General features: G+C 34.6%; 1 protein-coding gene across 1 annotated transcript in view; it reads right to left on the bottom strand.

Moving 5' to 3' along the window:
• Window positions 1-254: 254 nt before the first annotated feature.
• The window catches only part of Tmem214 (Transmembrane protein 214), a 12,845-nt gene continuing 1,341 nt past the window's right edge, over window positions 255-11,758 (bottom strand). Inside the window, exons 2-14 of the mRNA XM_043021910.2 lie at window positions 10,443-10,597; window positions 7,916-8,107; window positions 7,451-7,579; window positions 7,017-7,170; window positions 6,648-6,871; window positions 6,236-6,337; window positions 5,947-6,058; window positions 5,659-5,807; window positions 3,344-3,467; window positions 2,872-2,968; window positions 2,206-2,362; window positions 1,837-1,988; window positions 255-1,452 (exon numbers count right to left, since the gene is read on the bottom strand). Coding sequence (XP_042877844.1) covers window positions 1,314-1,452; window positions 1,837-1,988; window positions 2,206-2,362; window positions 2,872-2,968; window positions 3,344-3,467; window positions 5,659-5,807; window positions 5,947-6,058; window positions 6,236-6,337; window positions 6,648-6,871; window positions 7,017-7,170; window positions 7,451-7,579; window positions 7,916-8,107; window positions 10,443-10,597 — 1,886 coding nt within the window. The 3' untranslated portion in view covers window positions 255-1,313. The remainder of the gene's footprint in view (window positions 1,453-1,836; window positions 1,989-2,205; window positions 2,363-2,871; window positions 2,969-3,343; window positions 3,468-5,658; window positions 5,808-5,946; window positions 6,059-6,235; window positions 6,338-6,647; window positions 6,872-7,016; window positions 7,171-7,450; window positions 7,580-7,915; window positions 8,108-10,442; window positions 10,598-11,758) is intronic.

Raw genomic sequence — 11,758 nt, 5'->3', positions numbered from 1 at the left:
TGTTTTATAATACTGTCTATTGTGTGACACAAAATTCGTTGTAAACACAATTTCATGTAAAAGATACTTTTTGTGATTTTTTTGCACTCTTGAGTTAGGGATAATCAAACTATCTGGTAAAGAAAATTATTAAATTCTTTATTCTAACAGTCTAAGTGTTTGTCTTATCAATGGTATTAATTATCTATAAAATAAAAATAACATTTTTTAGAAAATATATCAGGCTCTTTCAAGACAGTAAAGATAAACTTGTATTTGGGAGAAAGAAATTTATTTGTCGTATAGTGTACATAATATTACAAAATTGTTTTTTTTTATTATCTTTCAAGGTGAAGCAGCAAAGAAGGCATTGAAATGAGATCAAGAAACCAACTTACATAACAGCAGCTTAAACCAGATCCCGAAATTCCCTTCTTAGCTCTTGACATCTTCTAGAACAGCATGGGATAACGAAGTGTAACATCACAAAACTTCTCTTCAAAAAGTATTGGTGTTCATCAACACAAATCCCAACTACACCAGCACAGTTATTCACAACACCATGTACTTTTTTTTAATCATGAACACATAACAAAAGTTACCACTCCATAGATAAAGTGTGACATTAATTAAATATATAACAGTATTGAGCAACAGTGTCAACAAATTAGACAATGTAACTGTTTATGAATGGTTTCATATCAAAATCTGTCAAATTTCATTTACTGTAAGAACAGACTATATTATTGATAAAAATAATAATTTGCTTCAGTCCTAAAATTGTATTTACACATCTTACACAGTGATCTTACTCTTCTTCCATAAAATGATCACTGAAGTGTACAAGGTACCAATAACACTACATGAACTAACTCTTTAAATGACTACCTTATGCAAATAAGATTAAATACACCAATACATACAATATGGCAATAAATATGTAAATATCAAATGGTAACAATAAGGCACAAGTCACTTTCAAAAGATATAAATGGATTGTAATCAATGCTGTCTATGAACCAAAAAATATACATACCAGCACTTTTTTTCTGAGGGGAGGGAGGTGTGGCAGTATACAATTCAAAAGTTTTCTGTAATGATAGCTTATCTCATAATGGTACTTGCTTGCTAATATGCACCTTACTGGCACCAAATTTCCAGTGAATTGTAATATGATATCCCTGTAAAGTGTAACCCTCAGTAAAAAGAAACGAGGCCAAGACTTTCTTCACTAACCAAAAGCAGTACATCAAAAATTATTCAACAGTATCCCAAAACCCATCAATAAATTTGTAACCCTACAACTTCCTTGTTTACAATTCCTTGCTAAATCTTTACATAGTCTTACTACTAGCATCAACTTTATCATCTAAAGCCATGAGAAGGTTTGTATGGACTCTGAAAACGGTTTCAGACACTTTGTCGAAAGCTCCAACAACATACTGGTATAGATTTTCTGGGGCTAGGGGACCTCTGCAATGGAAAAGAAAAATATTATAATGTGTGTAAATTACTTATCAAATCCAAATATTGAACAATAATAAATATTGAATAATAACATTGTATATTTCTCATAGGTCAGATTAACAACTGATAAAGAAAAGGATGAGGAGAAGGAAGAACAAGTGGATGAGAGAGAAGAAAAGGAAGAGGAGAGGGATCAAAAGAAAAAGAAAAAAAAAGGAAGAGACAAAGGAAGAAGAGAAAAAGAAAGAAGAGAAAAAGGAAGAAGAGGAGGAAGAGGAAGAGGAAGAAAAGAGAAAGATGAAGAAGATGAAGAAGATGACAGGGGAAAAGGAAGTGGCAGAAGAGGATGAAGAATAAAGAGAACATACATAAAACAAAAAAAATACTCACACAAATACTCGTGACATCATAAATTCCTGAACATTTAACAAGTAGGGTTTTGCAGTATTTCCGGCTGAAGATGCAAAAGTGCAGACTGCTTCCACCACAGCATTACCATAATAGATCAAAGACTCACTCAGTCCAGGTATGGTAGCATCCAACTAAAACAGAAATGGAAGGGTAAAAAAGTCAATAAACAATAAGTACAACAAAACAGAGAAAAAGAAAGAAAGATTTTTCCATGTTGCTACTTTTTTTCTCATTCAGAACAGGGAGAAATCCATTATCTATACTCTTACATCAAACCAGTTATAAGAAGTTGTTCATTTTCACTGATTACATTTTACACTGGCCAGGTTTATTACAAGACAGGCTCACCTTTGTTTTAAAGACAGGGATGTACTCTGAACTAGCCTCAACTCCACTCATTATGTAGCCCCACACTCCCTCTGCTTTGGCTAGAACCAGCAGTAAGTATGGACCAGCCAGTTCACATCCACGACTATAGTATAGTGGAATGTTTAGTATACACCATCTGCAAAATGAGAGAATAATCAAAGATTGAATGCATTATCTTATTTGGAAGGTGTGGATACTGATTTTCAAGGGCATTCACATATTTACTATCTGATAGAGTAAAAATCATATTTCTTAAACTTTCAAAATCTAACCTGTAAAGGCCAACTACAACTTCTATGAGTCTTGTTTGTCATGCCTTATCCAATTTAAGAAATATTATCCAGTGCAAGAAATATCTCTATTTATTTGCAATTTTAAAGAAAAAATCTTAGTATTATTACTTAATAATACGTGTTTGGGCTGATAAATGTCAATCTGTAATTAATGTTGTAAATAAAACAACAATGGGGAAAAACAAGAAAACATAAATATACTGGAGGCCTTCTAGCTTTAATCTTCTTCAAGGTGACAAGGGTAATGCGGAGGAAAGGCATATATGTGTTTTCCTTTTTTCCCTTTGTTTTACTTACAATTTGCTCAGCACGAATCCTGACAAATTCAACAACAGGGTTCTAAAATACTCACTTGTACGACTGAATAAATGACTTCTTCAGCGTTCTTCCCACAACCTCAATATATGGCACGAGTCCAAGCCTCTCAAATACTTGGCCAAGTTTTGATCCTGATAAAAGAAGGCAACAAAAAGTAAGCAAAAGCAAATGCATTTTCTTTTTCACAACCATCTTATGACTGATTTATAAAATTCTTAAATAAATATGGACAATTTACTTTTCATGTCACAACTACTGTGTAGTTCAAACAGACATTACAAATATTTCCTGAAGCAATGGTATGCTGTATTAATTTTCACATGCAGATAATACTCAATGAACATGTGTGTTAGTGACTGTACAATAAGTGCACATGCAAGTGTGTTTTTCTGTATAATTTTATGTCTGGCACATGCATAAATATACCTACATCTGCATGTAATGTCTGCCTAAAAACAATATGTGCAAATGTGTCAAAATGTCTTGCATAATTAAAGGTAACTTACCATAAAAAGATCCTGCACTTCTTATATCCCATACAATGACTGTTACAAGAAGTATAACCAAAAGCTTTGTCAAATATGGTCGGGATGATTTCTTCTTTGCAACCTTCATTTCCTCCAGCAAAAACTGAAATTTCAATACAAGATAATGTTTTTATTCCATAATTTCAACAATGTAGATTTTGATCTGTAGATTCTAATGTATTTCTGGATTTAAGAGTTAAGGGATCTAGCATGAGAGTTCATCTATATATTTTACTGCTATTACTATCTTTTAAAAACAAACAAATATCTGAAAATCTTAATAGAAACCAACCATAATGAGTATAGCAATTATGTATCTGCTATGTAACTAAATGTATATAATCTGCATGCCTATGGAAAAGTTATTCTCAGCTTTGCAATCAAGGCAGTCTACACAAGTCTACACAGCAAAAGGAGGACTATATGCCATTCTATCTTTACATGTATGTACACATACACGTATACACACACACACAAAGTACCTATAAATATATCTACTTTAATGCATGAAAAGGGTAAAAGTATCCTTATACTCCTATTATATTTCCAGTCTTCAAAGGTAAATAATTCCTAGATGTTTACTTATTGGTATATACACAATTTATCTCCAAATTCACAGACTGATCAACATAAATACCATTTTCAGACCTTATAGCTACATCAGAAACATACTTATAACTCTTCCCAGCAACTTATGTCTATCAACTCTGTTACAAAAGACAAATAACTAAACATGCTTTAGCTGAAAGAAACTCACAGATGATATTCTGAAGGGCATACCCTTTATGATGATTTCAATTAATATGGCAAAAATAGACTTTCTTGCCAAGACATTATTTTCTGCATTCTTCAATTTCTCATGAGCAATCAAATCTTCTGAGTGATGATAATTTTCCTGATCACATTTTCTTTGTTTTGTGACATCTGCTGATGATTCTGCCTTGCATGTGTCTGAGCTTGATAAAATTGTGTCTTTAAACTGTGACTCTAAATTATTGATTTTTATGCTCAGAATATGCTGTTCATATTCAAGATCTCTAAATCTGTCCTGCAAATTTTGAGATCTACTACTAATCACTTCTACTTGTTCACAAACATGGCTTAGGTGATTCACCAGACGCTGAACTGTGAACACAACAGCTTTCTGGACTTGATGTCTGACTGGTGATAGCTCTTCTGCTATTTCTGAGCTCAAATCTGTTGGACACATCGAGTCTGGTGTCAGTGATGTAGGTGTTTGCTTTATGTTGTATGCTTCACCATTCTTTGAAAGAAAAGTAGATTTTATGCACATTCTTTTGTGAAGCACATTTCTTTTTTCAATGCTCAAATGTTTCTTTCCTTCCCTGGTGGAAAACTTGCTGCTACTGCTGCTACTACCTTTTCCAGAGGTAGAGCTGCGGACAAATTTAGACACATTTGCAGAGCATCTGATCCGAGGTTCCAAGAGATCCTCTTGACTGCTAAAGACACTGCCATCTGTTTCTGGTACTCCGCTGCTAGCTATGCCATCACTGACATCATATTCATCATTTAATAAATCCTCAGAACTACTACACCCACTTCTTAATTTCCACGTGTTTGAACCAAGTCCACAAAATTTTCTCTTTTGAAGAAAGTCAGTACAATTATCCAGCAGATCCTCCCTGCTGCTGAATGAACTTCTGTCTTCAGTTGAAGCATTTCTACTTTGTCTTCTCCTCTGCTCCCAAGAGGAATTTCTCTTCCGGCTTCTTCCATAACGGTGGAATGAATTAGAAGCACGGACATACGAATATCTCAAAGGCACTTCTTCAGAGTTGTATGCATTAGCATCAACTGTGGGACTGGGCGATCTTGATAAAGGTAGAGAAGCATGGCGCATTCTCCCTTTCTGATCTAGTGCTGTATACCCACATACCTTTGTATACATGATGAAGAGGAATTATAAAGACTTTTTCATAAGTGAATCCTATATGCCACATTAACTAAATGTGCACTAGCATTGCCTCTTGTCTTCATGTTATCACAATACCATCAATACTATCCACTTACTTCTTCTATGGAAGCGTATGGCAGTAGTGAAGCCATACATATAGGGAAGCCACATCATCTTTTCCTTTACTTCCTAATGTATCTTACAAAGACAATATATACTTACTTGGCTACTTACTTCCTATTTCCAAATACATACACAAAAGAGGGGGTAATTTTTTCTTTAACATTCCTAATTTAAAATCATTAAATGTTTCCATTTCAGATACTGCTCTAACATAAAGATTAACCCATCTCATTTTTTAAAAGAAATACCTTACCTTTGTAGCTTTGTTAGCTTCTCTAGTTCCAGCTACTGCAGATCCTTTCTGTAACATTTTTTCATTTGCAGCTGCAAATCCCTCTATCGTCTCTAATACATCTTCTCTCTTGATGCGCGAGCTCTGGCTTAAAATTTTCCTTTCTTTACCTGTAATTTGATTATCATAATTGTCAATTTGGACTTTTGCTAAGTTCTGAATCCTTATAAGATCAAACAAGTTACAAATCATTAAATTTAAACTTTGCACATCCCCCCCACCCTCACATACATATTTGCTATTCTGTACCTAAATGGATGAGTAGCAGAGCAGACTGAGGCAGGTGCTTGAGGTACATCTGTGACCAAGTTTTCCAACAATGTGGGTCCTGTGTCAGGCACTGAACTAGGCATGTCAGCAACTGAAAAAATAAATAAAATAAAATCACCATCAATTTCCACTGGATAAATATGAAATGAAGTATGATTGGAACATAACATTAAAAGCCATAGTGAATGTCATAAAAGATAATAAGCAATGATTTACTGTATATCTATTACAAGAACTGAACAATATTCTCTGAAAATTTTTTTTTTACCTCCACTCTTAAAAGATGTGGTGCATTTGGATCAAGACGTCGCAAAAAGGAAGGGAAGAAACTGCGCAAAGTTACTTCTGGACGCGAACTAAAGGCAGTGGTCTGAAAATTATGGATTTCTCAAATTAGTATTAGGTCTGCTATATTCATCATGTAATTATCAAGCACAATCAGTTATATTCAAGGAATACTTGCACTTCACATGCAAGTTTACACCAACTTAACCCATGTATCTAAATTATTCCTGAGGAGTATTAAGTACCTATATATGTGGATACTCTTCTTAAATATTTGAAGAACATACATAATCAAAAACATATGTGTCATCTACTTTTCACTTCCCATTAAATTTTCATGTTTTACAAATGCAAAGTAAAGAAATGAAGCAAATAAAACTTGAAAACATTTTTACCTTCACTTTTGGATAGAGAGCAAAAAGTTGTCTTTGGATTGGTTTTGAAAGTGACCCTGAGTTGCACCAAGTGAAGTCGAGGATGGAGAAGAATTCTCGCACCCCCAAGACATTTGTACTGTCTTCACCACCGCCTCCTCCACCAAACACATTACTCCCATAGTCGACCACAAATGAGGAGTAGTTCTTCAAACCAATAACTGGCACCATCAGTTCAAGCCATACTGTAAAAGCAGTAAGAAAAAAATTATATCTATTCAAATGCTTTATTAGTATATTGAATTTTCAATACATATTCACATATGCTAATAATTTTTGCTTTCTTTGTTAACAGGAAGCAACTGCATAAAAAGTGCAATTCTAAATTACCTTTTAAACCAATATTGAAGTTATTAATCCCGGCCTGTCCAATAGCCCACAGTAAGGAGAGGCAAGTAGGTGTCTGGGACTGGAAAGTCTGACGCAACTCACAATATGATGGCAAGTTCATCACACATACATGTGGACGGTGCATTGACATGAGCTGTTGGAAACATTGAAAAACATTATCCTATTTAGATTTTCAGACATGTACAATAAACAATATATATAAAAGATTATGACTTTAATGGACCAGACACTCCACCAGAGGGGTATCTTTTGAAATCGTCTATCCATAAATATTTTCAGCAGGTTCATACAATCATAATTAAGAAACATTTTTTCCTTTTTGTAATTTAGTGTATCACTTAGACAATCAACAGACCTAGTTAGCAATTCATACATATATTTTTGTTTAATCATGTAATCAAAAGTCACAATACCTGAATGAAAACTTTGTATCCAACCACACTCAGTCCCTTCACTTGCTCTTGTACCATGGATGTTACACAATGTCTGTGGAATGCTGCAAGCACCTTGTCATTGCAACTAGAGAGGGTGTCTAGTAACATCTGTTGAACAAAGAGCACATTATCATCAATACAAAACATTGTCTATTCACTTATTTTCCATGTACATAATTCAAAGTTCTTACTCTTGAATCAATTTTGGTATATCAGATATACAATGAATAAATTTCACATAGGAATGATAGTTTTTAATATTCATTTAGAGAAAGACAAAAAGATAACAAAGAGTAAAAGACTGATTATGAGAAGTATTAAGACTAAGAATGAGACAATAAGTAACAGTAACAGTAAGTGAAATTGAAAATGTTTACACATGACAATATAATATATCTTATATAGGAATGTGCAAGCAAGAACATGGGTGTGCTGAAGCCTTACCTTTTTAACTTGAGAAGGCATTAGCGTTGTGGGATATGAATCTGGCTTCCCCTTGAATATTGGATCTGGCATATTCACTGGGTTTATACGAACATTCAAGTAGGAAGCCAAATCCTTCAGCCAAATCAGGGGAGTATCCAGAAATCTTGCAGTCACCACATCAAGAAGATTCTGCATCTCTGCTACATTCAGCTAAATAAAATTTAAAAATTCATATAAATAAAAATGATCCTTCTAAATATATATGAAAACATATAGATATATAGATATACTCTTGAAATTAAAGAATTAAAAATTAAACACCCAATCATAAGCATCCTGGTCAATTAACCCATTCATGCTAGATGACATGATATCATGTCATCAGAATATTTTGCTCCTGCCAGATGATGTCCAATCACATTTCATATTTTTACATATGTATATAATCATTGGAGTTCCATTTTCATAAACCCTTTTTTTCACTAGGGAAAATAATGTAAAAAAAAATAAAAAAAAAACTTTTTATTTACCCGAGCTCTGAGAGGTGCAGCATAGCTTCGCACCAGGAGAGATCTTGTGCTTTGTGGCTGCGTGGGCTTGTTAGCTTGCCAGTGGGAGTGACATTTGGCAAATATAAGCCATATAAGCCCCAATACAAACGGATTAATCCCAACAGCTCGGGGAAATAATTTGAGTATACTATCCATCATATTTTATTAATATAAAAATTACCCATTTGAGATAAAAATAAAATACGCAAGGATGATGTTTTTCTCACCTTCTCTTTGATTCTGGATAAGAAGATTAATATTTTTCAATGAAAACATAAAAAAGTGTGGTTTAGAATGACTTTGGAAGGCAGTTTTGGCTCCACCTGGACATAACATTGGGTATTTCGAAATGCATAGGCCTAATGCCACAGACTATTCGGCCGCTGAAGCTGCAATAACCTGCTATACGCACAATCACCTAACGTGCCGGCCATACAAAAAGCCATGACATGATATCACATCCCCTGCAGCTAGCAATCCCACCACATGACGTGATATCATGTCATCTCTTTTTAACTGGTTAAGATGTGGCCTATCCTGGAAGAATTAATCATTGCCTATAAGGAGGACCTATCCAATTTCATAAACATTTATTTTCAATGGTTTAGTGTGTAGGTGAGAAGCAAGAAATGCAATATCTAAACTGTGACAATAATATATATTACATCTACATAATCAGCATTTTTCACATGTTGGAAAAGAAGTAATCATGGATACAATGGTGCTTCTAATTAGTCAGATCACATGTATATCTATTTTGTTGCTCTGCCTTCTCTTATTTAAGAGAGGGCTTAAATGAACTTTTGATATAATCACTAATACAGTATATATTACAAACACTGTAATTCTTCTTTAACCTTGATAGAAGCACTTATGGTAGATAACCCTAGTGGCTTTCAAAGCAAGTCTTTTCTCCTAGTTATACTAGCTATATTCTATCTAAATTCACTTGAAACTTCTGTGATGAAAGAGCTTCAATCTTAAGGACAACCTAATAGTGGTAATTGCTGCAGCATATTGGCTACATGCTTTTGAAAGAGAGAAACAAGCCTCAACCATAAAAAGGATATTCTGGGAAGATAGAGCTTGGACTGGTTCCTCACTTGACAGTAAATCAGTGATTTACAAGCTCTATCTTGCTAGAATATATATGGTGAATATTTGCTCGCCATTGCCAGAGTGCCAACATGTGAGGCCACATTGACTGCAATGGGACCAGTGGTGAACATGCAAGGATATTCTAAATATTTGTCATTGCTTTTACTATCAGAACTCAGGATAATGGACAGCAAGTACTTCTTACTCTTGATATGTCAAGAAAATTATTTCTTTGACTTAATTTTTCTATAAATAGTGCTGATGACAGAATTTCTATTTGAAGTTCTTTTGGTGAATAAATATTCACTATTTTTGAGGGTAAAACAATACTTAAAGATCTATATTCTTTTGTTAACAAAAAAGCAAGGATATTTTTTTACCTTTACCTCATAGCGACATAGGCACAGAGGCGCCTGTGATCATTGTGCACATGGTACACCATGTGGGTGAGTAGAGTAGACTGTAATTAAACCACATCTTTTATATCTTCCTTTACAGTTGACAGAAATATGGTGCAACCAAGGTACATTTGGCATATACCTATGTAAGTTAATCATATGGCACCCTGCAATTTCCCAGGTCATGCCCACCCCTACTATTGAGTCCTTGACTATGGGGTATAGGGAGGGAATCACAGATCATATCCACTGTATAGATGTAGTAGAGGGTAAGAGGAATCCATTGGTACTACTTTCATGGTATTTAGTAATGTGGCACTATCCTGAATATTTACCAAATATTTAAACAAATACCTACACATGTGCAAATGCAACCAAATGCACCCCTCTCCTGCCAGCAACCAACCTCAAGTGCATAATGCAGCATTAAAATTGATATTGAGAGTGAAATTATACACCCCTAAGATCTCACTGAAACCAAAATCAACACTTCCTCACCTTTCGTATAGCTTCCTCCAGCGTACCAGGCTGACGGACACTGTTACTCTTCTTCTCTGGTTTCTTCTTCTTTTGTTCATTTTTTTGTTCGTTTTTTACCTTTGGAGAGGCAGGTTTACGATTTTCTTTCCCTTCTTTCGCTGGCTCAATTCGTCCTGAAATAAAGAACCATTTTTATCTATTTATCTAGAAGGAATGACAAATATAAAAGCTACGGAAAACTGATACTTCATACCAGCTGTATAATGATAATCAACCAAATTTCTTCCATGACGTACCGTCTATATTCATATTGCTTTAAATATATGAATGTGACTGGCAGTCTGCAGATGCCATTATCCATCTTAGCTTACTTTTTATAACTTTAATTATTTTCACATGCAAATTTCATAATCTTAATTCTAATCATAAGAATATAAACACATTAACTTCCAAAATTATCAAATATTATGATCCTATTCTTAACCTTTCAAAAGAATCTATTTTACAGAAAAATAAGAATTATGCACTGATATCTTCTTATGTAATCTGATTCCACACGTGTAAACAAACCAATCTTGTGTCAAGGTTTGCAGTCATGCGAGTGCAGGATCTAATATCAGATCCTTAACCACTCTATACCCAAAATTATAGACAGAGGTTAGCAGACTGATGCTTGATCCTTACTTTAAAACATCCTACAATTTAATGCATGATTTGTGGACCTGGTCAGGTATCCCACTCTTTCTCAAAAAACGGTCTTCTGTCTTTGCATGTGAGGTCTTATTAGAATACAGTGCATGTGCAAGATCATATTGAAGGTAATATATTACTTCCCAATCTTTTTCCTTATCATTCTTTACCCCTGAAATCCTATTCACATTTCATCCTATTCACAACGATCACAGAAGGCCCATCAAAAACTGGTGGGAATATTTCCCACATTTTTTTCTTTCTTTTCTTTATGAATGCAACAAATGGAGTATCGACTAATATTTTGTGTACTGTTGGCAAGTTTCCTCCAGCCACACCCCCTATATCATCCCAATATCACAATGTCCCTTGGAGCATAGCATGGCATATTTCAAGCTGGCAACCCCCTCCTCTATCCATCATTTCATCTCACTCATACCTCCTCCCCACATCATACCTTACAAATCACATATCATGGTGTATGATTTTACATTTATTATTTATACATGTAAATCAGTATTTAACCCACACAGGACGGGTGGTACAGCATGTGTACCGCGCATTCAAAAGCCCAGTTGCCGGGCGGCACAGTATTGTGCCGGCCATTCAATTGATTTAGGCCTAATAATTCGAACGCCCCGGCA

The sequence above is a fragment of the Penaeus japonicus genome, unplaced genomic scaffold (assembly GCF_977035675.1).
Source record: "Penaeus japonicus unplaced genomic scaffold, GWHDUDI00000001_assembly GWHDUDI00000002, whole genome shotgun sequence".
In the NCBI taxonomy this organism is placed as follows: domain Eukaryota; kingdom Metazoa; phylum Arthropoda; class Malacostraca; order Decapoda; family Penaeidae; genus Penaeus; species Penaeus japonicus.
Note: the sequence above shows the minus strand (reverse complement) of the source record. Positions and strands in the feature narration are given on the sequence as shown.